At 38.2% G+C, this 27,832-nt stretch overlaps 1 protein-coding gene across 1 annotated transcript in view; it reads right to left on the bottom strand.

Annotated features, from left to right (window-relative positions):
• The window catches only part of LOC148362805 (A disintegrin and metalloproteinase with thrombospondin motifs 20), a 164,641-nt gene that overhangs the window by 57,074 nt on the left and 79,735 nt on the right, over window positions 1-27,832 (bottom strand). The window contains exons 12-25 of the mRNA XM_088340373.1: window positions 25,426-25,571; window positions 23,911-24,092; window positions 21,544-21,680; window positions 21,353-21,470; window positions 18,968-19,063; window positions 14,778-14,944; window positions 12,669-12,798; window positions 10,724-10,850; window positions 9,766-9,976; window positions 9,525-9,689; window positions 7,536-7,706; window positions 5,677-5,796; window positions 5,340-5,447; window positions 1,847-2,011 (exon numbers count right to left, since the gene is read on the bottom strand). Of these exons, the coding sequence (XP_088196499.1) occupies window positions 1,847-2,011; window positions 5,340-5,447; window positions 5,677-5,796; window positions 7,536-7,706; window positions 9,525-9,689; window positions 9,766-9,976; window positions 10,724-10,850; window positions 12,669-12,798; window positions 14,778-14,944; window positions 18,968-19,063; window positions 21,353-21,470; window positions 21,544-21,680; window positions 23,911-24,092; window positions 25,426-25,571 (2,043 nt within the window). The remainder of the gene's footprint in view (window positions 1-1,846; window positions 2,012-5,339; window positions 5,448-5,676; window positions 5,797-7,535; window positions 7,707-9,524; window positions 9,690-9,765; window positions 9,977-10,723; window positions 10,851-12,668; window positions 12,799-14,777; window positions 14,945-18,967; window positions 19,064-21,352; window positions 21,471-21,543; window positions 21,681-23,910; window positions 24,093-25,425; window positions 25,572-27,832) is intronic.

Raw genomic sequence — 27,832 nt, 5'->3', positions numbered from 1 at the left:
CAAATCAATACTATTGTCTTGGGATCAATACTGTGTTCCATTTACAATTGCACATTCGTTTTTGATAGATTTGTTTTAAAGAAATACATAAGGTCTCAGTTTAAGCACTACATTTGATACTTTGTTTTGTAGTAATTTTGTAGTATTTCTTTTGTATACATAAAAGGGACAAAGTAGGCACCCAAAAACGTTTTAAGTAGTATTTTATTTACTATTATATTTCTATCAACTTTTACCGTTTTTCTATTTTATTAATATATTTCACTAAACAATTCAGGAAAGCTGGAAAATGTGATATAATGATATGTGTAAAACAATTTTCTTCTGGGAAGCAACAAAAGAATAATATCCAAAATGAGAGTAATAGAGGTTTGTTTTTTTTCAAATGTACCTGCTTATTTTAGGTATTTTTTGTTATTGTTATTTTATTTCTGTTTCTAGTAAAAACAATATTACAGTTTGAATTCTGTCACGGTTGCCATGGCGCCCAATCGGTCAACCCCGTGTGGCGACCCCAGCCATCCGATATCTGCACCGATCTCGTCAGCCTCTGGCTTCCTGTCATTCCACGCCAGACTGCTGCCTAACGTGCATTCCCGTAAAATAAAGGCTTGTGTGAGAAACGTCACGCATTTGGGTCGTGATCCGGTTCCTGACAAAATTCTAGGCTAAAGAGTTAATATTAATCTCTTAATTTGAGTATTGTTTCCCCTAGTTTACTTAAACGATTCCTTAGAATAAAATCTAAAATTATTTTTTACAGGAATAAAATAGATACATACCCGGAACTACAGGATTTGACCATTAAAGAAAGTACTTTAAAATGGTTTGAATACTTAAAATGAAATCTGGTTCCATTGATTGACTCGTTTGAAATCACAGTTTTAAATTTTTCAAGAGAAATAATAGAAACATTGAAATATTGTTAAATACAACTTAAATTGAGCAAAATTATCTTCCATGGAAGATTATTCATCGCATATCCAGAGGTTATTTTCACATCAATTGTGAAAATAAATTATATATACTATTGTATATTGAATCCATTTTTAATGAAACCAAGTTATTTGCTATAGGAACAACTATTTTTATCGTGTATAGTACACAGTATTTCTGTATCTTGGGTATTTTATTCAATTTTTCAAAATTTTTCGGGAAAACACGAAATAAAATAGTTTTGGAAAAAGAATAACATCTCATCTCATCTCATCTCATCAGCTGCACCGCTTATCCTCAGTAGGGTCGCGGGGGTGCTGGAGCCCATCCCAGCAATCATCGGGCAGTGGGCAGGGAACACCCTGAACTGGTTGCCAGCCAATCGCAGGGCACAAAAGAATAACATGTTTTCTTTTATCTTTGATTTGACACTTGTTTACTCAGACGAATGGAAAATCCAAACACAAAACGGATTCAAAGACATCAACTCTGGCGAAGAAGCAGATGTGCTAACCGCTATTTCTAAAACCCTCAATCTCTGTTGAAAAATATGTATACTTTTTACATTTTTGATCCACTAATCGCAGAAGAAAATTTGTTTTTCTAAGCTCCAGGCAAAGCAATCATGTAAACCACTATATTATAAATGACAACAATAAGGGATAAATCATCACTGTGATTTCCATCTATCGTTCCCATGACTCAAACCGAAACTTTTGCATTTAGCGTTGACATCATCCCACATGAATTCTGACTGATTAAAAGAGCGTCCCCCAAAAGTCACCCCTTAAACAAATACACCATTGCCCCATCAAGTCCTCATGTGAACAATGGGAGCGATTACTGCAAATCTCCAAAAAACAAAAAACATCTGTACTGATTCGACACAGCGATCGGACAGATCACTCACCGGCGACCATTCGCCGGCGCGCCATTGGCCGCAAGGGCTAAAGCAGGAAGAGGTCTCGGGTGGGCGGGGCAAGTGGACACAGTAGGATTCGTCGGCCACGCCCCCCTGGGCATCTCGGCAGCTCACGTAGCGTGCACGCTTGCCTTTCCCGCAGGTTGCGGAGCACTGCGAAAAAACGATATTTTGATTAAAAGTCATTTCAAAGGGCAGATTTCTGGTTTTAAGGAACAAAAAAGACCAAGAAAAAAAAAATCCTCTAGGAGTGGGCGATACTGGAAATTTGGGTATCGATCGGATCCAAATATATGGTTGTTTCGATTGATACCAATCCGATATTGATACTTTTTTGCTTGCTTGGTTGATTACATAAGTGAACCCTCCTCCCTTGAGTTAGTTTATAATCACAATAAACACAGCACGAAAGTTTTATACACTATAAATTCTTTCTTTTTTACTAAATAACTAAATTGCAAAATTTTAGAGTACAAACAAAATACTTAGAAATACTTTAGCATGGTTGTTTCAGAACTGGATGCAAGAAAGTCAAACCAAAGAGCAGTAATTAAAAAAATACAAATACTGTGGAACTAAAGCCAACAATGCAAATAAAGTGTCAATCTGTTGTGTTTGTGACACCAGATTTACAAGTTTTTTTTTCATGTACAGTAACACGTTTACATTTTGGGTTTCAGCTCATTGCTCTTTTTCATGTGTTTATGTCAATTTGTGGTGTTACCATACTAGCAGACCCATTACCACACAAAATAACACGTGGTATCGTCCTTTTCTAGAGTTGAAAAGGAAGTCCACACTATTTGCCTTTTAAGAGTGAATAAACTACTATAAAAATACTGGGTGGGGACTTGAAATACTAATGCTAAAAACATTAACCTTAGCCTGATAGACGAATGCTTACAAAAAAAGTATTTTTGGGGACCTAAAAATGCTAAGGTTAAAAATGTTACCTGTAATCTTTGAAAGGCTGTTGCTTTAAGAAATACTATCTGGGAATTTTAAAAGTAAATGCAAAAAATTAAGTGAAATGTTTACCTAGCAAGTTTAGCTAGTTTGTGATTAAGTCATGACACAAAACAATATCTTTGCCACATATGAGTTTTTGTCTTTATTAATTTTGGTAGTAGTAGTAGTAGCAGATAATAAAGCCTGACAAAAGTATGATTTGGTTCATAAAGAACAGTAAGCATTTTTGTGGTTTTGCGTGTCTAACCAATCTGAATACTTGAGGCGATGTCACTCACGATATTCCCATTAACATCAACAAAATCCGATCTTTACGTGATTTCCCACCATTTTTCCTGGCATTAGGATAAAGATGAGCTTTTTTCTCAGCCCGAGAGGAATTAAGCGGTATCACGAACCGCTGTGTTTGATTAATTCAAAAAAGGCTATCTTATAAAACATGAGCAGTTTGGCTTTCCTATTTGTTTATTGGTCGGCTTCCCCGTGCTCTTCAAAACAACCCAACCCGGCGTTTATTAGCCAAGACCCGCTTTGGACTTCTCGCTGAAAGAACTCCAAAGTATTAGAAACAGCTTTTGGGTGCGTGGCGGGGGCAACGCTACGTGACACCGCCGCTAGTCGGTAGACGTTCGCTAGGTCACGCATAGCTAATGCAATCAAAAGCTCAAATGAGCGCAATTTAAATCCTAGCGTATATGCTAACGTGTGTGGCGTGACGGGAGACCACACACTGGATTTCGGTTGACGGATGGTGCAAGGGCTCGGGCATTGAAGACTGGCAGGGCATGTGCTTTTCATTAGCGCTTTCTAACGCTGAGATGCATCAAACTGTGCGAGACTGGAGAACAAAAAAACAACAAGTAAGCGGTGCAAAGTAAAGTCAAGACTTGAGAGTTTTCAAACTGTAAAATTAGCAAACTGTAATCTGTAAAAATTAAATAACCAGAATAATGTTATTTTCTTTCCACGCTCATTGAATGCTGTTGACGGAGATCAGGGTACCTACAGGGTTTTTTTCGTTGCCAAATTTAAGCCCTTTTTAAGGACCTTTAAAGCCAATTTTCCAATTTATCCAGTACCATTAAAACAAGAAATCTAGTGGGAATCATGTGTTTTGTAGAGCCATAAACATATCTGCGATTTTCATGTTTTAATATTGCGTCTACATTTATCAGGACATCTGATTTTCAGATCTTGAGTAAATCGGGATTATATTTGTTTTTTAAGACAAATCTCTTCGCATATGGGTAAAAATGACAGTAATACGTCATTATATATCAGTTCAGGAAGTTCTTCCCATGACAATTTGCCACTGGGAAACACCACTTAAATTTTTTGCATGGGTCATAACAATTATCTATGATTAAAACGTAATCTTTGCACAAGTAAACATTTTTAGGAAGACTTGTTGATAAATATGGCAACAATTTCAAGCAGTTACAAACGCGTCACCAACAATTCAAGCAATATGACAGTATGCTTGAGGTTGCTCTTCTGCCATCTAATGGTAAAACCTATCAAGTTCAAATTCAAAATTTGATTCAGCAAAATTAGAAAGAAAATGTACAGGTTATTGTTTATATCTGACGTATACATTTTGGTGAAGTATTATTGAAACTAAGCTAGGTGATATGGCCCAAAAATTAAATCTCTTTTTTTCCGGCGTTTCAAACAGTAATCCCTACCCAACACATGTGTTTATTCAAAGGAAGTTTAATTGTGTGAACAAAAATGCATTTTACGCAGATTTTTCAAAAAGACACATGGCGCATGCAAGAAAATAGCGCCTCACAGTTTGTAACTCAATGTCTGAATTAGTAAGTACTGTTTAACAATTACTTCCAGCTTTGACTAACTCAAATTAAAGTAGTAAATTCATACATAGATTTCGAGATCAAGCAAATTTTATAAATGTCGATTTTCAAAATCAATCAGGTTTGTTTGCTTTATTTACCAGCCCTAACTGAATTTCTGTAGTTAACATCAGTCAATGATTTCTAGAATAGATAAAGGGGGTATATTGTGGGGAAAACAGTCGAATTGGTATGAACTTTTACAGCAGACGTCTGGTATATTTTACTAGTGTTTTTTTTGGCGTGCTTTTTGTTAAAAGTTGGCCTAAGACTTAAAAAATGTAGTATTGTAAATGTGTTCATCTACAGTACTCTATGTACTGTTTATGTAAGTATTGCTCTGTTTTCTTTTGATGTATGGTATATCTTTGCAACTTTTGGAGTCTTTTAAATTTTGATCTATAGTAAATTGACGAAGCAACTAAAGAAAATTGGACGGGAACGATTTGATTTGGTCTTGAAAAGCTTACTATACTCTTAAACTTTATTGTCAAATTTGCTCTATGCACAACATACAGCACAAGTGCAATTGCTTTCTATTTTCTGCATGCCAACATGCAATAAAAGGCATAATACAAATAACCATTCCTCTGTAAAAATAAATCTGGAAATGCAAATCTTGATTCTTTGCAATAAACAATTGTAAATAGTGAGCATACCGCTGTCCAGGAGCCGTATCGCCACTGCGTCTGGTGCTGAGCAGAATTGTCGGGCGCAGGTGTATTTTGGACAGGAGAGGCCCAAGAGCACGCCTGCAGCTCACAGTCCTTCAAAAAAAAAAAAAGGAATACAAAATTGACAGTCTCAGACAACACAGTTCATGTATATTTGTTCATTGAGAAAACTTTTAATAGTATGATTGCATTTCAAGACTCATTAGGGAATAGATCTTAAGAGCAATTTGATTTAAGTTTTTTTTCAGGAAAAAGCAATATGAATAATGAGCAATGTGCCAAGTGTTCAGGATGTGTCTGGCTGAAATCAGCCAGATTTTACCTGACTGTCTGTAGGTCTGGCTGCAGCATTGCACTCTCTGTCGTCCACCGTGTTGCCGTAATTCCCTGAAACGCACCTCACTGCTCTCATCTGGTAGCCGTGGCCGCACGTGACTGAGCACTGTGGATAACAAGAGAGAGTGAGGGAACCCAGAAACAACAACGGAATTCAAAAATTGTCCTATAATGTCGAGGTGTGAGGATATACCTCAGATACGCCATTGGTTTAGGTCTAAGATTACAAATTACACATGCAAACAAACACAATTTCATATTCAGAACCCTGGCCTGGCATTGCCTTATTTTTCGCTTTTGGGGTGGGGCTAGTAGAGATATTTTGAGTAAAAGTATTGGTGGTATCAATAATTTGATATTGATAACAATGACACACTTGAGTATCCCACTTCTACTGGTATCAGTCTGAAAACATAATTCCTAGAGTATCTGATTTTCATTTCTGTTTTCATGTTTGTTACCCATCCATAAATGCATTTACAATGCATTTACAATGCATTTATGAATTCAACATCCCATCCATCAGACCCTATTTTCATTCCTTCTTCCATCTAATCCACCGATTCAATCCATCAATCCATCTGTCCGTCAACCCCCAGTCTTTCATATCATCCATCCATCCATCCATCTATCCATCCATCCATCCATCCATCTATCCATCCATCCATCCACCCATCTGACCCCCACTTAAATTCCTTAATAAATCCTCCCATCCAACCCTGATTTCTATTTTTTCATCCATCCATTGCTCAACCCACCATCTACCGTTGTTCCATCCACCCATCCATCCATCCACCCGTCCTGCCTTAATCCATCTTTCCAGCCATCCCTCTTTCCCTCAACACACCATCTGTCATCCATCCTTCCATCAACCCTAATGTCCATTCTTTCATCCATCCTTCAACCCATCACCTGCCATTTCTCCATCCACCCATCCATTAATCCATCCAACCCCCACTTACATTCCTTAATTAATCTTTCCAGCCATCCCTCTGTCCCTCAACACACCATATGTCATCCATCCTTTCATCCAACCATAATTTCCATTCTTTCATCCATTCTTCAACACATTGCCCCATCCATCCATCCATCCATCCATCCATCCATCCATCCATCCATCCATTAACCCATGCCTCCATTAACAAATGCTGTTATCAATTTATCAATCATCCAGTCATCACGCATAATCCATTCATTCATTCATCCCCGATGCATCCATTAACACATCCATTTTTTGACGTGGAAGTCCACGTTTCAATTCCTGCCTGGGTTTCCTCCCACATTCCAAAAACATGCATGTCAGGTCTATTGGCAGGTCTCTGTGTGCCCCCTGCCCAAAGCCAAAAGAAAACCCATGCCCCTAGTGAGGATAAGTGGTGCAGAAAATGGATGGATGAATCACCCAAAAATATTCCCTCATTCTTTTTATTTTTAGCATAACAATTACCTACTTTGGCCATTGACGTCACTGAACGTGTTTGAGTTAATTATGACATAATCTGTATTTTTATATTGTCATTTTATTTGGTTGTGTGAAGTTACGCCTTTCGGGAAGACACTGTGTGCCTCAGCTTAAAACCAGATTTCGCAACACTCATTTCATAGTGTAGAAAAAAAAATCAAACTAAAACCACATCTACTTGTCTGCACTTGATAATAAGTGAGATTTCATAAAGTGGGAGCCGTGTGTACGCATATGCGGTCGGCACGCAGACTTGGTTCCAAAGCATCTGGCCGCAGAACCGAAAGCACACGTGCAACCCATTTCCTCCGACAAGACGTGCACGTGTCCTCCCGCCGAGTGCGTCTCGCCGAGGATGTGCACGTACATGCGCGTGGACTCACCGCTCCCCACACGCCGACCTGCCAGGATGCGCATTCGGGCAGCTCGCAGCTTCCGACCGAGGCGGGCTTGATGGACGGGTCGCATAAGTGCTCCCTCAGCTTTTCTTGACGGGCGGCGCCGGTGCACGAAACCTGTCGGTGCCTTGTCCCTTTGCCGCATGTCACCATGCACTAAACTCCAACAAGTGAGGGGGGAGGAACCAAGAACTATGTGTCAATGACAACATACTGTATATTTTAATTTTTTCCATTAAAATAAAACGATACATTCTCATACATTTCTCTTGGCTTTAATATTTGTAGCATATGGATGATCATCCAATAAAAAATTCTGGAATAATTTCTGCTGGCTGATAGAACTCAACAACAATGATATCGCAATTTTTCTATCCTTAGATTGGCCGGTTTTAGCAAGCCAATTGCACAAGGATAACATTTTTAGAAAACTGCAACTAGTATAACTATCTCCAAGGAAAGAAAGAGAAATTCGCTGAATTATAACCAACATACTTATCTTTTTTAAAATAAAAAATTGGACGGTACGTAGGATAAGTTCTGAGGTCATGGGATTCAATACTCCTGTGTGGAGTTTGCATGTTCTCACCATGCTTCCTCGAGGAACTCCGGTTTCTTCCCACATTCCAAAAACATGCATTTCATGTTAATTGGCCGGTCCAAATTATCCCTAGGTGTGAATCAGTAAGTGAGTTGTATGTCCCTGAGTGCCTTGCGACTGGCTGGCAACCAGTTTAGCGTGTCCCCTGCCCACTGCCCCAGGCTAGCTGGGATAGGCTCCAGCACCCCCGCCACCCCACTGGGGATAAGCAGTGCAGATAATGGATGGAAAATAAAAATCTGTCTCTCCTCACTGCTTTGCACTTTGACTTAGTGGCCTCAGTGTATAGCAGGTTTAAAAATATTGTGATCCATTATCCACAATCAAAAATTGCTGCAACCAAATGCCTGTAGAGCAGAATGTTTTTTTATTTTTGTTTTTTACTATTCCGTCAGCACTCATGCAGCAACGATCAATAGTCCTTGATTGCATATTGCCGCGAGCAGGGACCTGCATAGAGCAGTTTTTGGGCCTAGCGGATTTTTTCTAATGCTGTTTTTCCACCTAAAATAAACTGCACTGTTTTGCCTTTGATGCTTTATCCCTAGTTGACTATTGCTGAGAGCAGTGGCCAAGAGATCACATTTTTGTCATGCGTGGAGTCTAGTTTTTTTTTCTTTTTTTTCTGCACAGTTTTCATTCTTTTCTGTGGCATCCATTATCCCCGATCGACGATTTCTGCAAGTGCGGGCCAGCAGAGCATATTTTCTAATTGGTGGATTCTGCTTCGCAGATTTTTGCACATTGGCATTGTAAGCATTCTTGTAATTTTTTTACATTTTACAATTATTAGTATTTACATTGTAAACATTTCAAAAATGCAAAATATACAACAAATGACAAAAAACATTTTGCTTTTCTAACCTGTTTTGCCTATTTATCCTGACAGTCTTTTATCTGATAATTCTCTTTAAAATCTTTATTACATGTTTACACTGAAGCACCATGGCCAATCTCGTTGCATGCAATGTATCACTACGTTTTTATCAATGACAATAAATATTTTAATTCAACATGCATTGGAAAAAGGGCTGAATATTACAAATCGAAATGGAAAATAGTTGCACAGTTGTTTGTAATGTATAGAGGTCAGCAACTTGGTCTCTGGGACTGGTTCTGGAAATAGCTCACCAGTGATGGGTCATTGTGATTTTCAAGGAAATTTGATTTCCAACTGGTATGTTTGAGTGGTGGACTGAGCCTATTTTAACCTTGCTTAGTGAATACAACCTGGTAAAAATATTATAATGTGTTATTTTGGAAATGCATATGGAAATGGTAGCCTTAAGCTCTCAGCTTCACAACGGTTGAGTTTTATGTAAGGGATGCTTAAGCTTCTTTGAAAACAGAAAACCGCAACGTGACCTCCCCACCTCGGTCCACTCGCTGGCCATCCACTTGGGACACGGCTGCTCGTTGCAGGCCTCCGTGACCACTCTCTTGTATTCGCCGCAATCCCCGTCCGCCAACCGCCGGCCAAGATTGTTCATGCAGTACGACTCTCGGCTGCGACTGCCTTGACCGCACGTCTTGGAACACTATTGAGAAGACGGTGAAAAATGTTTACTGAATATAAAAGAAAAACCTTAAACGTGAGTCTGAGTTTCACCGGACCTGAGACCAAGCACTGTACTGCCAGCTCTTGAGAAGGCAATCCCCGTGACAGCTTTCTCGAGTTGTCGGTTTGACTGAGTCGCTGCAGGAGCTAGCCTCTACACGCTCGCTTTGCCTCTTCAACAGGTTGTACTTCATGCATTGAACATCCAAGCTGCGGTAACCCGCTCCGCATTTCGCCGAGCATTCGCTTTTACCGGCCACATGCCACCTGGGGGAAAATATTACGAAGGATGTCGTCATAATTAGTATGAAGGTGGCAATCATGGCAACGTTATAGAAACAAAGATATTTCGAATGGCTACACAGCAATACTTCTTATATGTATTCCCAATTTTTTTTTACATTTAATTGATCATTTAAATTTGTGTATTCCGTATAACTGTGTGTTGTACAGAAAAAAAAAATCAAAAATGCGTTTTTTGTTATACTGATCTCGTGTTGCGCATTGTGGCTCAAATCCGGATCGTATTGGTCACTGGAAGACATCATCGTAGATTGCTATTATTGTTTTCTACATATTCTGTGTTGCTGTAAGTAAATAGGTGTAAGGTTTGTTATTGTTTATTATCACTTATCTCAATTATTAATAAGGGGGCAACTTGCTGTGGTTGACAAGTATAATACTAAAACTAAAGCTCCTTTACTCAGTCAGGTGCGGCTCTGTATGTACAAATGTTTTTTTCTTTTACAAATGTACTGGGTGCGGCTTATAATCAGGTGCGCTTTATAGTCCAAATTTTTCGGTAATTAATTCCTTTAAAATCTTAACTTTTTGTTATTTTTTTGATGTTCTAAATTCCAATTTTGATGATCTTAATTGTTGATTGGCCACCAAAATGTAGGCGTTATGTATAATTACTGAATGTAGACACATATGGGTGAAACTCAGGAAAGGTAATGGTCTTTTTTCTGTTTTTTGGGTTTTTTTTTGCATTGATTTTGCCGTGCATCATACCTGACTTCACAGTCTTCATTACAAGGCTCTGTGTTTGTGATAGGTCGAGGTAGATGCTCGCATCGTTGGTCCGACACCTGAAGGTGGTCGCTTTTCCGCATGCAGGCCGCATTCTGCCGCCGCTCACCTGAAATTAAACCCAGAACGCAATAATCAGTGGCTGAAATCTCACATTTCTTCAGCAAAAACGTATCGAGTAACCTTAGGGGTCCCAGTCAGCCTCACCTCATAATAATATCTCCTGATGAGACCCCCTGGGGGAACTTTGCCCTAAGGAAAGACTGACTGAGCGCTCCCAGAAGGAAACTTTGACGATCTTGGTTATGGCAAAGGTGAAGGGCAATGTGACGGGAATTGTGAGGGGCTTGGGTCGAAGGAAGGTCAACAGGAGGGAGCAAATGAGGGACGTTATTATTTTAAATGATTCCAGATATTTTTCTTTGTGATGATAATTTGAACTGGCACTCTAATCCGTGAACTAATTTTCAATGTAATACAAACCATTTCAATAGTTTGTACTCATTCCTGACAATATTTGTACATTTTCACATATAAGTGAGGGTTTTTTATTGATACAACATTCATTTATGTTAATTGGCCTACAGAACACAATACCTTTTATATTTTCTACTTATTTTTCTTTATACATTGTTTACAGACGTTTTGAAAATGCAAACATTTTGAATTAATTAAATTGAAATTATACACTAATTTTCATAACTATTTCACAGCAAAAGATGTCTAAAATCATCATAGGGAGTCAATGAATTAATGTGAATGACGGAAACAATGAGATAATAAAAGCAAGTTTTCGGAATATTTTTGATATGTGGAATGAAATTGAGCTCCGAATAAAAAATAAGGCCTAAAATTTTGCAATTAGACGGTCTAAAATATTGTATCTTGTTATGGTAAAAATCTCACCCTTTGGCTTTCAAGACTTTGTTTTGTCATGATTGGGCTGTTGGAAGTTATCCATGACCTAATATCTGAAATACATTTTAAAAGGGTAGCTATAGGATTTGTGTCATCAGGGGACACAGTACTATTCAGTTAGGTGTCGTCAGCGAAACTATAGAAATGTACTCCGTGTCTCCTGATGACATCCCCAAGGAGAAGCATATACAGATTAAAAAGTATTGGGCCTAAAATTAAACCTTGGGGAACCCCACATGTAACTTCACGGGTTCTGAAATAACAGGCATCCATACCTACTAAGAATTGTCTGTGAGATAGGAACAAAGCCATTTGAAAACAGTGAGAGATGTCTACCAGATTTTTTAGTCTATTAAATTAAATCTGGTTATCTACTGTGTCAAAGGAAACACTGAACTCCAGTAGCACCAGAATTGTAAGTTATTAAAATCCATATTGTTCCTGATATCATTTAAATTGTTTAAAATGGCAGTCTCTGTACTGTGGTCGATCCTAAATCCAGAGTGAAATTTCTCTAAAATGCTGAATTCGGCTGAATAAAAATACAAACTCACAAACTTTGCCTAAAAACGGGAGGTTAGGTAATTCTTAAAAATGCTTGAGTAACATTTTGTTCAGACAAAATACAACACAAAATACACGTCAAAAGAAACGACAAAATATCTAAAATGTATGACAAAATACATATCATATTACAAGACAAAATACATGACAAATTAAATACTGGAATAAATGACAAATTAAATGACAAAATGCTTCAATAAATAAATAAACTGCATGTATGTGATATATTAAGTTATTCCATAATGTATTCATTTACTTCTTTTGCATATATTTGTAGGTATTTTTGTATTTTTACATTTATTTCTATGCATGGCAGGATTGGTCCATTTAAAGGGTAATAGGAATGCATTGAATGTTTTTAACAATGCCACATTTCATTTTTGGCTCTCTTAACATTTAAAAGTGCAAAAGGTGAAGCGTCCCCCCCCCCTGTTTGAAGTCGTACCCTGACATATGCGGTTGCACTGGAGCCAAGGGCCCGAGGGATCCCACACAAACTGCTCGCTGTGCTCCTCGATGGGGATGTTGAAGGAGTAGCGCACGTCCGGGTTGTAAAGATTTCCCACACACAAGACCTGCCAACACAGGAAACCCGAGCCAAGGTCACAAAACCATCTCCTTGCCTCTTTTTATTTTGTCTACGCGGAAATGTAACCTTTAAAACAGATATCGGTTACAAAATGCTGATAAACCAGAGGCGAGGGATCGAGCTTCCACTGAGTTCGGTTAAATTCCAGCGCGACTTTTGGCAGTTAGGTAAACATGATTCCGATTGCTATTATTTCAGAAAAGTGTTGAATATATTTTTTTAAATGGAAACCGTAACAATCCTACCGAGGTGCAACCGATTGATTATTATGACTCCATGTAAATAGTTTAAATAGTCCAAAGATGTCCGAACGTTTTCTGCAGTGTGCCACATAAGAAAAAGAGAAATCAAATAAATAAATGGTAAGGTTGGTTAAGAACAGGGCACCTGGTAAGCACCCTTACAACTTCAAGCACTACATATTTTCCTATTCATCCGGAATTTCTTTTTTACATTTTTTTTCTCCTTTCAGTTTTTGTTACGCGCCAATCCTGGAATGCAATGTCTAATCGTGTTCACTATGTTGTCATCAATGACAACAAAGAGAATTCTATTATTATATATTCAGAACAGCAGCTCTGACAATAGCTCACCAGGGATTAGAAATCGTGATTTTTTTAGGAAACATCATTGCTAACTGGCACAAAACTGTTGAAATGATCAGTGCCTTTGAACCCTTCCAAAATTACCTTAAAATTGGCCAAAAATCTATTTACGTAAACCCTTATACAAGGTAGATGTATTTGAGGCAATTATAACCCCACTTCTAATAATTGCAACCGAATAATAACATAATAACACATTAACGACATAGTAATAACATAATATATTGTTATATTAGAAATGCATATAAAACTTGTAGCTCTTTGTGCTAATCAGTAACAAAGAAGTAAAGTAAAAGTATTTGTGAATAAAACATGTTTTTACTTTAAAAATCTAAAATCTTTCGACATTCAAAAAAAATTATAGCTTCTCACTGTAGAAAACATTTTCAGAGGAACATTAAATTATGGTTGTACGGCTTACAAATGCCCCTTGTTTCATATATTGCTAACCAATATTTCCCCCCTAATCTTTTTAGGTTTTCAATTATAATCATTCCAAATCTTATCTTTGTGTTCAAAACATCTGCCCAAAAAATGCACACTTTACAACATAGTGAATTATTATTTTTATATTAGGCCATAATATTTATCAGCCTACACATATGGGTGGTATTGTATTATTATTTATTTGTTTATTCATTTAATTGTTCATTCATTTATTATTTTATTACTTTGTTCATTCATTTATCTGTTTGTACATTTGTTTTTTTCACATACTTATTTTTGTTCATTCTTTTATCCATTTATTTCAAATAATTTACGAAATTAAAGTGTGCAAATGCAGTGTTAATGGATGAAGAAACAATTATTATTATGTTAACATTTTGGAAGTACCATGTTTCAGTTCTGATATATTCAGAGCCAACTAGTGACCTCAATTGAAATTAATTTGTACTGTACAATGTTGAATTAAAATAATTTTCTGTTTTAGGACAAAATAATCCCTCGCTATAGCACAGTTCACCTTTAACGGTCTTGCTCTTTCACATGAATTGTGTTCTGCATTTTGATTGGCTAATAGAGTAGGTGTTGGTAAACCATGTATAAATACATTTTTATAGGAATATTATTCAGTACTTCTGCTTGTAAATGTTTGGCCCTGTAAGATGATTTGTTCTTTGGATTTCAATGTATAACTGAGTATTTAAAATTAATTGTAAAAATTAAAATAAAGGTTTTTACTGCACGGATTTCACCTATTATGGGTTCTTATTAGAACGCAACCCCATAGATAAATGAGGGTTCACTAAACAGGAATTGAAAGGAAAACTTGCTTGTTATCAAATTCATTGAGGAAATATAGTTTCCGGCAATCCTGTGTTCATTTCTTATGGCACTTGTCCTGAAAGGTTTTGGCGACCTGCAAAACGAGCTCCTCTTCGATGCGCTCAGTGCAGTTGATGCGCTCCACTTTGGTATCGGAGCCGCTATACTCGATGACCGTTCCCTTGAAGGTGATTTCCCTTTTGAACATGGCCACCACAAAGTTCCCGTTCAGAAGGAAGTTGGACCGGCTGTCGGATAACGCTGGAAAAATGAAAACAAGGTACATTGGAGCAATGCAAACAGTTGCCAGCTTATTGTTAGAAATATATTGCAGTCCCAAAGACATAATCGCATTTTTTGGTCTTTGATGGACACTCCAGAAAAACAACACGAGAGCGCACGGTTCACCGTCCTAGGAAGTAAGCAGAACGTAGTCGTTTTTGGAGAACGTTTCCAAGAAGCGTGCATCTAATTGCTAGGTCTGCGTGCCAAAAGTTTGCGAGAGATGACCTCCCTTCCCTCCCTCTGTTTACATTTGACTTTGCACGTAGTTGGAACTCCAAGCCGGTCGTCTTGGAACTGAAGATAATTGCGGGTTGAGACTGCGCGCCGCAAAAAGACAAATGTGCCAAACATGACATGACAACAGATTATGGTTTGAGGTTTTTTTCTTGGCTCTGTGAGAGTTAAATTGAATTGGAATAAAACAAAATGCCAGTAATCTGAAAAAAAGCCAAGGTATTGTAACAGAATAACAATCACCCAAGACAGTACAGCTTGCCTTCTTTACAAATTTTGCAAAGGCAACGACAACAAAACAAATAAGGACTTGGCACCAAAAATGTATCAAAAAGGGCTACTTGTGCGAGTTTGGCACAAGCTGGACTGTGCAAAGTCATATTGAAAATTACAAAAAAAATATTAAATAGAACCAACAAATATGTTTACTTTTCTTTGTAAAAATAACCAATACAACTTATGACTTTCTACATAAAGTGTATTTAGTTTCATTAAGTGCCCTGCGACTAGTGTCCCCTGCTCATTGCCCGAAGATAGTTGGGATGGGCTCCAGCACCCCCGTGACCCTACTAAGGATAAGCGGTGCATAAAATCGATGGATGGATGGATGGATTGTTTCAATAAGATCGATGAAGAAGTTTCCAAATATGGGTACTAGGAATGTTGTCGACCATTTTGGAACATTCTTTTTTTTTATGTTAATATAAGTTAAGAAGGTAGTAAAGCTAGAGCATTTATTTTGTTATTATGCATAAAAAGTAAGCTCAATAAAATAATTGAATGGGGAATCAAATACCTTTTTCGTTATAATTACCTATGTGGAACAATTCAAATCATTAAAAAAGTGCCAGTAAACTGATAGCAAGGCATCATATTGTAAATAAAATGTGTGCAGGCCATGGCACCTTTCCTCAAGTGCCGTGAGAAACTTTCCGATTTAAATTAAAACCGTTTTATTTGTTTTACTAGTAAAACAATATAATGCAATATACTATATTACAATAGTATTGTAAAAACATATGAATAGTTTTGCTCATTATATGCATATTTTAGGGATTTTATTACGAGTTAAAAATATAGAAAACAATTCATTATATATCGTCACAGATACTTCAAAAATGCAAATCTTCATATTTTCTCATGTAAAAAATCCAATCATGTAAAAGTTGACAAACAATTTGGAATAAATCCTTCTGGAATACATTTGGAGTACCCATATATCATTTTATGTATAAAAAAAGACTACTGGTATAAGTAATTTAAAACAATGTTTAAAAAAAAGCACAGATATCATCTCATCTCATTAGCTGCACCGCTTATCCTCAGTAGGGTCGCGGGGGTGCTGGAGCCCATCCCAGCAATCATCGGGCAGTAGGCAGGGGACACCCTGAACTGGTTGCCAGCCACACGCAGGGCACACAGAGAAAGACAACTCCCTCGCTCATTCACACCTAGGGACAATTTGGACCGGCCAATCCACTTGAAATGCATGTCTTTGGAATGTGGGAGGAAACCGGAGTGCCCGGAGGAAACCCACGCAAGCACGAGGAGAACATACAAACTCTGCACAGGGAGTCCGGTAGCTGGATTTGAACCCACACAGGAGGTTCCTAAGACCTTAGAACTGTGCCTGCACACGCGCTAACCATTGCGCCCCCGTGCTGCCCCACAAGTATCATATTTTTTAAATAAAAAAAATATTACTAACAGTAAATTATGGTGTATCTCTACCAGGGGCACCAGGTAGCCTCTTAAGAATACCAGAGTAGCCAACGGAATGGCTCTGAAAGCAGCTCACAAGTGACGCGTTATTGCTATTTTCTAGGAAGTTTGATTTCTAACTGGCATGAGAAATCAGTGACATGACCCATGTCTTTCAATACACGATCAATTTGCCCGCATACATGGCTGATGTTTTAGTGGTCTGGCCTATTTTAATCCTACTTATAAGATTACAACATGGTAATAACATGATAACAACAAAACATACGTGTAAGACTGGCAGCCCATCTTGCTAATCAGTGGCAAAAAAATAGCTCTTAGCTTCAAAAAGGTTGGTGACTCCAGCTCTATCTTGACTATAATGTAAATCCCAAATTGTGTGCGTGTGTGAGTGTGGGTTCTCAAACTGCAAAACCAATTTTCGGGAAAATTGACACAGTAGTACTTTAGGAATTTGGGAGCTAAGTTTTGTGTCAGGCCTCCCAATAATTACCAACCAAATTGATATGCATCTCCTATCATGTGCAAGCGACCGGCGTGCTGTCATACTGTTCCTTAGCACTCCCTAGTGGTATTCTAGTACTTTTTCAATTGACCACAGCCCCAACAACCTCGCTCAAGTAGAATACCCAGCATTGCTTAGACCGACAACGCCAAACGCGGCAACATCGGGCCATTATGCTAGTAAAAGATAAAAACTCTAAAATCTTGTGATTTAAATTGATGTTACATTACTTTTTAAACATCTTAAGAAGTCATAGATACATACAGTATTAGCTCTCTGTTTTACAACTCCAGCTAAAGAGACAAACTTGACACGACATTGCAAACCGCCACAATGTTTTTTGTTTTATTTTCCCCAAGCACATGTGTCCTCTGACATAGCGACAAGAGAAAGTCTTGAACCTGGCTTGAACTGAAATGTCTTCATTTTCCCCGTGCCGACCTATCATCTTTCAGCCGCATGCGTTTAATTAGCACCTAGTGCCGCCTCATTTATCTTTCTGGAGGCCGCCTGACACTCCATTTACTTTCCAGATCCGCGGCCGGCCCCGGTTGCCTTGACCAACCGACCCCCAAAGGGCCCCGATGCCTTTAAGTACATTCAGACGTTTACATGTCACTCAACGTTGGCTGCACGGGTCACTGAAGTGGGAGATTTGTAAAGAGGGCCGGGAGTAATGGTATTGACCTAACTTACTGATCGGGTACTTACTGATCTAGTGTAAACAACGATGGCCACTAATTCAATAAGGACAAACCAAAAACTAAAACCGGACAAACGAGACAATTAAAGCGACGGGTTGAAGGTCTGAAATTAAACACAGTGCTGTGGGTTACGCTCCTGTTCTCCTTGCAAGTTTTAAATCTCTCCTTATTTTGAGGGTTTCTCTTTGGTTGGGTGGTTGCTTCGCTTGCTTGCTTGGTTGGTTGGTTGGTTCGTTTGGCTGGACCCCTTAACCACTAGGGTCATAGGGGCACCATTTCCTGTGGTGTGTCTTGGGCAAGTGCAACCTGGTAGTGCCCATTCCTCTCTAGGCCAACATATGTTTCCACCCAGTCTCTAACCGGGGACCTTTTGTGTGTTAGGTGAATGTGCTGGTCTACTAAATTAAAAACAATTCAAATAACATGACAATGGGTATAATAGAAATATATATCAAATAGTAGAGCTTCAAACCGTATTAAGGAGGAGCTTTCAGCTATAAAAATGTTGCTGACCCCTTAAATAAATAAAGCATTTGTAGAACATTATTCATAAATAACCACATATGTTTGCAAAACTCTGACTTTGTAATATTCAAAGCATCATTCTTCACGCCCTTACAATTCAAATCAGGTCCCTCGGGTCCTCATTCCCCTTCTTTTCCAAGACAACTGGATTTCATCATTGTCATAAAAGAGGATTTATTGTGAGTGTGACGTTCCAGAATGTTTTTATACTTATCCGGCTCTGCTCCTAATAAATCGTCAAGTGAAGCGCCATTACTTTTGAGAAAACTCGATATTACCTAAAAGAACGGCGTCCTCGCGCCAACTCACCGAGGTAGTTGTCATCTTCCGGCTTTCCGGAGTAGCTGACCTGTTTGATGTCAATGTTGGTAGCTCCGGCCGGGATGCGGACCACAGTGTTGTAACCTGATGAAGAAAAACAGAAAGAGCGGAGATCAGACGCATTTTGCAGTTTTTCTAATAGTTTCACCATGCTCAATGAAAGGGGATGTCCGCTTCCATCCGCTAGGAATCTGCACACTTGAAAAAACAGAAAAAAAAATCAAGTCGAGCTCAAATAACCTGCTTGCTAAAGTCTCAAGAGGCCCGCTTGTTGAAATGACAGGTAATTATTCCCTTAAACTACCATGTGGCCTGTAATTACCACACCGATCGTGTTGTCCCGCTGTAAAACAACACGGGGAACAAGCGGGCACGACAGGAAGAACAACTCAGAAAAGACGCTTTAGACAAAATATACACGCTAAAAACACTCGGGTCAAAAATAATCTGTATAATCTGTCTGTACATTTTTGTGAAGCAGACTTTTTTTGTTGGAGTTTTGTTTTAAAATAGAGCTTTGAGGAAAAGATGAGCTATTACACCAACAGCCACAGGGGTGCAGCACTTGGTTTGCCTAATATTCATCTAGAATATGCATTAGATTTTCACATAATCATCCCTCCAAAATAAATTTGGGTGTTATATACCAACACCAAATAATATACCAACACCAAATAATTAATTTAATGCCTTTTAGCAATTTTAGCAATTTATACTTTTGTTTTAAAATAAGAGGACAGTGTAAAAAAATTCATGTTAGACCTCCAGCCACAGGGGGGCAGCACTTGGTTTGCCTAACATTCATCTAGAACAGGGGTCGGCAACCTATGGTACAGGGGTTAACCAGTGGCACGCGAGCGTATGGCAAGAATGCCTTTTTTTTTGAATGTGCATTTTTACCTGAAATGTTGACATTTTTTAGCGGCTTTACGGTGAACGTGTGTCTGTGCGGTGCCTCGCAGAGAAGAGATCTGTGTTAACTCTCCCACAGAAACACCGGCGCGCGATAAATGAACGAATTTCGTTCTTTTCAGTCAGCGTGGACAGATGACTGGGGCTTTGTGCAAAAATTGACCGTGCTGTTTGTGCATTATGCCTCGAGAACGTTGTCCCTCCCACGTCAAGTGTTAAACCTCATTTCATGAACATGAATTCAAGGACGAGTCTGAAAAGGCGGATACATTAGAATGTGCTGTGTCCAGTAAATCCGAGTCCCCTGCAAAATCCTCCCCCCCTCGCGTAAACACGCATTCTGCTGCTCTTACGACGAAAGCGATCGCATTCTTTATAATAAGTTTATTAAAACAATAAAGCAAGCTAATTAAAACAATTAAGCAATCGTAGTCTATATAACGCAATTATTAAAGAAATAAAGGGCGATCGTATTCTACAAAATGCGTTTGTTAACGTGGAAGAAAAAGTCACCAACACCGGAGACGATGTACGCTATGATATCCACGATCACAACTAATTGTACACAAATAACCTTTATTTGATGTACGATAATAGCCATATGTAATGTATTTTTTTTGTGAATGAAACCCTGGTTGCATTGAATCCCGCGGTGTAAACAAATCGGGTTTTTTTTTTTTTTTCATTTAAAATCGGACTTTCCTGCCTATACTGTTTGCAAAGTAAGGCACACTTTAAACTTTTTATGTTTTTTTTTGGCTTGGATCCAACTACAGAGGAATACCTCCACTTTGTGATGTGTTACTGAATAGGCGTTTGACAAATCTAGATTGTTTTTATCATTACCATTATTACTAATAATTGTAATATTATGAGAAATGTCTGAAACTCTTCAAAATCACTTTGCTGACATATTTATGTCACAGAAGGTTGCCCTAGAAGTCACAAGTCTGTATCTCAAACAGGGTCCATTTTTGCAGGGGTGTCAGATTTTGGCAGGTAAAATGACTGCCAACCCCCCCAAACAAGATTCTTTGCCGATACGATAAGTAATGTGGAGTCGATGGCAACAATCATAAACGTTTGATTTCTCTTACTGTATATGAAATGTGCGCTGCAAACCAGACCATTTCTTATGAGTGTCTCTGTCCTGTCTTTCCACTTTAATGCATTTAACCACAACTCTTCTTTGACAAGTGTCTGCTGGGATCCTGTAAAACTCCAATTTAAGATCGTTGACATTTTTTTCCCCCGATTCTGGCACACAAACACTCAACATGACGACAACTAGAAGCTACGACATCGTTCTTTTCCTGTGTCTTCTAACCAGCGCAAGTATTATTTTGCCTAGGTTGTGACGTCACACGTTAAGTGGGCTATGATTTTTACGTTTTCTTTCCCCTGATTGCACAGTGTCAGCTTTTGACTCAAGTATTTTAGACTCAAATTGCGGTAACTTACCATACTGAGCATCGTTGAAGGTTCCTGCTTGTGTTTTACAGGACGAGTTGTCGCCGCCACAAACGCCACACTTATCGTTTCGAGCCTTTGAGTTGAGGACGTGATCGCAACCCGCTTGCTGTTGACCCAAATTGGGAATTTTATCAATATTGTCGTGTCGAGGACGGGTTACCGGGAGCTAAACGATGTACCCTGCAGAGTCCTTGAACGCAGATGTCGTAGGTGTCGGTGCCACATGGCGTGCCGTCGATGACGCGGTCCTTTAGCTGGTAATACGCCGTCGTCCCGGCAACCCGGCAGAAGAGCTTGCAGCGGTCATTTAGTTGGACTAATCGGGGAAAAAAACACAGGATTGAGTGTTGTAATGTTACAAGTTAAGTAGTTATATGTCCTAACTTAACAGCTAAGGTCTCAGATGTGCACATTTTGCACATATATTTAACTATTTAAACGGAATTGGGTTCGAAATGGAACGTTACACTATTTGGATCACTTTGAATCTGAAAAAAAAATTCTGAAAAAAAACATTTGTCTGGTTGCTTGAAATAAATTTCCTTTTTTTGGGGGGTTTTTTCAGATGGTTGTTTCAAGCCATACATTTGTATCTTTAAAATATAGTTTTGCTGGGCTGTTTAATAAGTGAGCAAAGTTTTTACTGTTCATTTTGTGGTTTCATTGATTAATAATTACTGTAAAATTTAGACTACCGACGCTGCCCTACTTATGAAAGAAATAGGTTCCGGACGATCGTTTGTAAGTTGAATTTGTTCGTAAGTTGCTTTAGTGCTATATTTTGTATGTTTAAAGTTGATATAAGTATGTTCAAGGCTTGCATTAGTAATCTGTATTGTTTTGTACTACAAAAAAAAAATCATAAAATAACATGCTCTAAAAAGATAAATAATGTTGAGTTTAACTTACTTTTGGAAGATGCGCTTCAAAATGTCCTCCTCCGTGGTAAAAAGTGGCAGAAAAAAAGCGTTCTGACCATTCTCTCAACCGCATCAATTTTTCTTATTCCACTCTTATTTCAAAAGAAACGGCTCGAATCATCTTTAAACTTTACACCAACCATATTGAATGCATGCACTAGATATTTAACAATAAAAACGTCAAAGTTCTTCAAACCGCGCTAAAGATACAGTCCACATTGTACTGTATGTTTACAAATGAACAAGGAAGTAGAAGTTGGATTTCTTCTTCAGGGTGGATGCTGGGTGACCATAGTTTTTGGGTATCTAGTTTCAGACTGATTAAAATGTTTCTCTCGTGAGTATATTTTGAAATGATAAGTGGCATGAGGTATTTTAGGGGTATATTATCAAGACTTACAATCTGGTGCGCTTTATAGTCTGAATTTTACGGTAACTCATTAATTAATTATTGATTAACTTATGAATTATTTAAAAAAATTAAAAACATTGAAAAAAGAAACTTGTTTTTGTGTAACGTATAGAATTAGAAAGCTTTAATTAATAGTAATAATAATGATTTAATTAATAGGTTAATTAAGTACATGTATTAAATCTAATTTGTAAATGAAATGTGTTTTTTGAATATATTTGTAATGATATTTATTTATATGTATTTTAATTTATGGTAGCACGGCAGCACAGTGGTCAGCGCTTGTGCAGCACGGTTCTGAGGTCATGAGATCGAACTTTCCAGTGTGGAGTTTGCATGTTCTCCCTGTGCTAGTCCTCCCACATTCCAAATTGTCCCTAGGTGTGAATGAGCCAGTGAGTTGCTGTCTCTGTGTGCCCTAAGATTGGTTGGCAACCGGTTCAGGGTCTCCACTGGCCACTGCACGAAATTAGCTGGGATGGGCTCCAGCACCCACTACTGAGGATGAGTGGTGCAGATAATGGATATATTTTTTCACTGCAAATGCTTTTAGTTTCATTTTATTTAATTTATTTTATTTCATTTCATTTATGCTATTTGTTGTAATTTATGTTAATTTATTTTATATTTTTTAATCTTATTTTTATTTATTTTTAAATGGAGCTTTTTAAAGAATGTTGTTTTACATAAATGAATCGATCCAAACGGTTTTGCACCCGAAAAAAAAAAAAACATCGGACAAGATGACTACATTTTGGGATTTTTGAACAAACCTCATTTTTTGGGGTAAAAGTAACCCAAACTAACCCAAGAAGTAAATCAGCTCACTCTTTACCCAAATTGGGTTATTTGTAACGCAACTTTTTTTTAAAGGCAATGTCATATGCCCTCCTTTTCACTCTTTTCACTTATAGTTGAAGTCATTTTTGTTCCAGGTTGCTAATTGACTAATAATTGTGCATTTGGGTCATTTAGAACGTATAGTTGCAGGTTGCACATTAAAGACTGTATGGGGAATTTTTGTTTTCCCAGTCTGGTCTAAAGACGAGAGAACCTCAATTCTGCAGTCTGAATGCAATACTGATCCTAGATGTAATAAGACAAGAAATCTCAAGGACCATTGCTCTCTACCTTTAATATTCAGCTTCATCCCCAAATTCAAATGACATCCGATCCGAATAGTTGTTGAATTGTTCAACACATTTGTGACTTACTGCCGCTGTATTTGGGAACCCAGCGGACGGTTGGAGGTAGACCGTTGATGTTGAAGTGCTTTCCGTCAAAATGGGAGCACTGGTCTTCGCGGAAGTCCTTACGACCCCGCGGACATGGTTCCGTATTGCAGGAACGGAATTTCATGCGTCTCCCAACGCAGAACTTTCCGCCGTTTCTTGGCCTATAAAGAGAAGAGTAGGTAATAGTACAGTATACCCTGGGGTTATGGCATCCCTACTTTTGTTTTCACATTATGTTAAAGAATGAGATGTATTTTTTCACCATTTTCCCCAGTATACATTAACAAAACAAGTCCACCAAAACTTACAAAATCCAAACTCGTTAGTGCGTATGACTGTGCGAGTCAAGAGCTTCATACGATCCTAATAGTCAACATAATACAAGATGCTGATCTGCTATTAGTTTGCGTCAAGGGATCATGAGCATCCTCATATGCTTGTAGCTGAACTCCTTCCCACAATGCTCCTTTTCTCTTGCTTTTTTTAGTTCAGAATCCTGTATAACAAACTTTAATTTGTTTATCTATGGTTGTAAGACTTGCAGTAATACTAAGGGGCAGAAGAAAAAATGTAACCATGGAAAAGAAAAATGCAATTATCAAGAAATAGGTAAAAGAAACATGGATTGTGTAATGAATTTGGCCATAACTGATATACGAATTATACTATCAAGAATAAAAAACAATTAAAGACACAAGGTCTTCTAAAGGAAGTTTTGAAATAAATATGACTTTTAATCTGTAGTTCTGATTGATTCCCTGTCACTATTTGAACCCTGTCCTGTCAATCCCCTGTTGTCAGTCCGTCTGCGAATCTCGGTGTATACCAGGCTAGCCTTTTTTGACCCTGACTCTCGCCTGTCCCGTTTTTGCATCCACCCACTAACTTGACTTTACCAGATCAAGTCAAGTCACACCATAAGTAAATAAAATTGTATTTTTCATTTTCATTTGTATATATTTATAATGTTATTTCATCATCCATCCATCCATTATCTGCACCGCTTATCCTCAGTAGGGTGGCTGGGGTGCTGGAGCCCATCCCAGCTATCTTTAGGCAGTGGGCAGGGGACACCCTGAACTGGTTGCCAGCCAATCGCAGGGCACACAGGGACAGACAATTCGCTCGCTCATTCACACCTAGGGACAATTTGGACCGGCCAATTAACCTGACATGCATGTTTTTGGAATGTGGGAGGAAACCGAAGTGCCCGGAGGAAATCACGCAAGCACGGGGAGAACATGCAAACTCCACACAGGAGGTTTGAGTTATTTTATCATATAATATAAAAACTACTTACTATATCATATTTTGTCAATATGTTTATTATACACGTTTTTACCAGGGGTACCCAAAGTTTGGAACGCATTAGCGTTTCTATCCCCCGCCGTAAGGCAAGTTCACTTTGTGAACCCCCACCCCAGAATGGATAAATATAATATCCCATGTGTAATAGATTTTCTCTATCATTGTCACATTGTTCCCAAGTCTTACTCTGGCTTGTTGCAGTCTCTGATGGTGCTCCTGGTTCCTCCGCCGCAGGACCTGGAGCAAGAGCTGTAGGGCCCCCAGGCGCCCCATTCCCCGTGAACCGGCTGCAGGTGCAGCTCCTTGTTGACACACATCCCATGCCGGCAATACTGCAAGTATAGAATCAGATCCTGTTCAAAAAACTAACATGCTCACACCTGGGTGAGGTGATCCCCTTTGACTTTCAAATCCTCTGTTTACATCAAGCTGGATTGGAAAAGAGACCCTAATTCCATGTTTACTTTGGGGTTAAAGTATCCAATTGCAAAAGAAGTTCAAAGGGAAGATGTGCATATGTTAGGACGTAAAAGGTACAGGATCTTTTAATGGAGTATCTGGATGGACTTAAAAATACATATAGAGCTAAAGATGGCTACAGACGTCAAAGCTATATTTTTTATTTAATCGACTAGAACATGACCACATCGGAGTTTGTCAACCATTAATGACATGCACGCACTCAAGTCATTTTTTAAATTTTATTTTTTCATTTAATTATTGGTCTGTTAGCCAATCAAATACATCAGAGTGAAGACTTGGGTGCTTGTAGAATTTCTTCATTTTTTTACAGTGCCATTATGTAATGGAGATTGGCGTAAGTTATATCAAAAATGCAGATGCAGATTAAAAAAAACAAAACAAATCCAGGCAGTGCTGATTTTTTGCGTGAAGATTGACTGATTTAAAACTGAAATTATCTATCTATCTGCCTACCTTGGTCATATCCCTCAAGAGGGGTAAACGACAGCAAGACAAACACATACAAAAACAAAAAAAAAGGGAAAAAGGAGCAAAAAGCACACACAATTTTTTGGGACTATGGCAAACGCAAATGCCCAAACACCCAAACAAGTTAAGCACCTCGGCACCCAAGTTGGTCATGCTTATGTCCCTCCAGATGAAACGGGACACAAGAAAGCGGCCGTGTTACTCGGGTCATGGTGACACAATACACTCTTCTGTTCAACATTAGGGCCCAACAGCTTTCACTGATTTACCCCTGCCGCATCATACAGGTGCCCTGCCCATCCCTTAGAACACGTCTAAACATCCCACTATCCTTTTACAACACCTCTCCACTCCTTCCTATGACCAACAAGAGCTCTAGCTTCCACTAGCTTTAGACCTCTTTCCTGCAGTGCACTCATAACACCATCCATCAACGTCAATCACAGCCTTGCTCTTGGTCTCCTTCCATTTACTTCTGCTCTGTAGATCCTCTTCAACATTCACTCCTCATCCATCCTCTCCATGTGTCCAAACCAACCGAGTACTCTCTTATCCACACGCTTGCTCAGTTCCACTACTACTCCAGGTCTGTCTTTCACAATTTCGTTTCTTAATCTATCTAATCTTGTCACTCCTAACATACTCCTCAAAGACTCCATCTCAAAAACATTTAATTTCCTTCTCAAATCTGCGTTCAGACTCCAAGTCTCTGCACCAGACAACACAGTCGGCATACAGTCCCCTCTTAAAATCCACACTCCTACTTTTGGTGCTCATCACTGTTTCAGTTTTCATAAAACAAAAATGAAAACTGAAACACTCAACAATATTATCATTAATATTATAAATGAATAATTATCACTTGATTTTTAGACAACAAAGTTTAAGATTGATGGATTTGAAAAAGATTTTGAATCTTTTACATTACATAATATTAAAACTAATAATATGCACTAAAATTATCACTCAAGTTTTAGACAATCAAATTTAAGATTTATGGATTTAAAACGGATTTCAAATCCATTCAATTATACGATATCATTACTAACATTATATTAATTTGATTTAAATATAGAATTTTATTTTTAATATCATATAGTCATTATAACTAATTTTTTAGACAGCACAATTTGAGATTGATGATTTTAAAACTGATTTTGAATCTATTTAATTATACAATCGACAAACTAATATTATGTATTAAAAATCATATTACGTGTTTTTAACAGATTAACAGATTTAAAACTGATACTACATAACTTCAACTATTTAATATGAATATTGTTGTTAAATATATGAATGATTGAAATGAAATGAAATGAAATGAAATGAAAAATGAATCACTACGGAAGATCCACTTATGTGTTCGGATCACAATCCGAGAACGAGAGCGACTTAATTCCCGCGCCCAGCGAACACTGGATCGTGGATGCAACCCTTCCTCTTTCTTTCAATAAAACTGGTGGTAAACGTCACGCAAGTGGGTCCTGTTTCCGTTCTGGTCCTTACAGTTTATGGTTCATGGTTTGTTTGACAGCTAGATATATAAACTAGCAAGTGTAATTGGAATTATTTTTTCTTGATTAGTCCTTCAACTATTAGTTCAATTTCGAGGAAAGACCTCAAATATTTTTGGAAAGAT

The sequence above is a fragment of the Urocampus carinirostris genome, chromosome 7 (assembly GCF_059441175.1).
Source record: "Urocampus carinirostris isolate Australia breed hairy pipefish chromosome 7, RoL_Ucar_1.0, whole genome shotgun sequence".
In the NCBI taxonomy this organism is placed as follows: domain Eukaryota; kingdom Metazoa; phylum Chordata; class Actinopteri; order Syngnathiformes; family Syngnathidae; genus Urocampus; species Urocampus carinirostris.
Note: the sequence above shows the minus strand (reverse complement) of the source record. Positions and strands in the feature narration are given on the sequence as shown.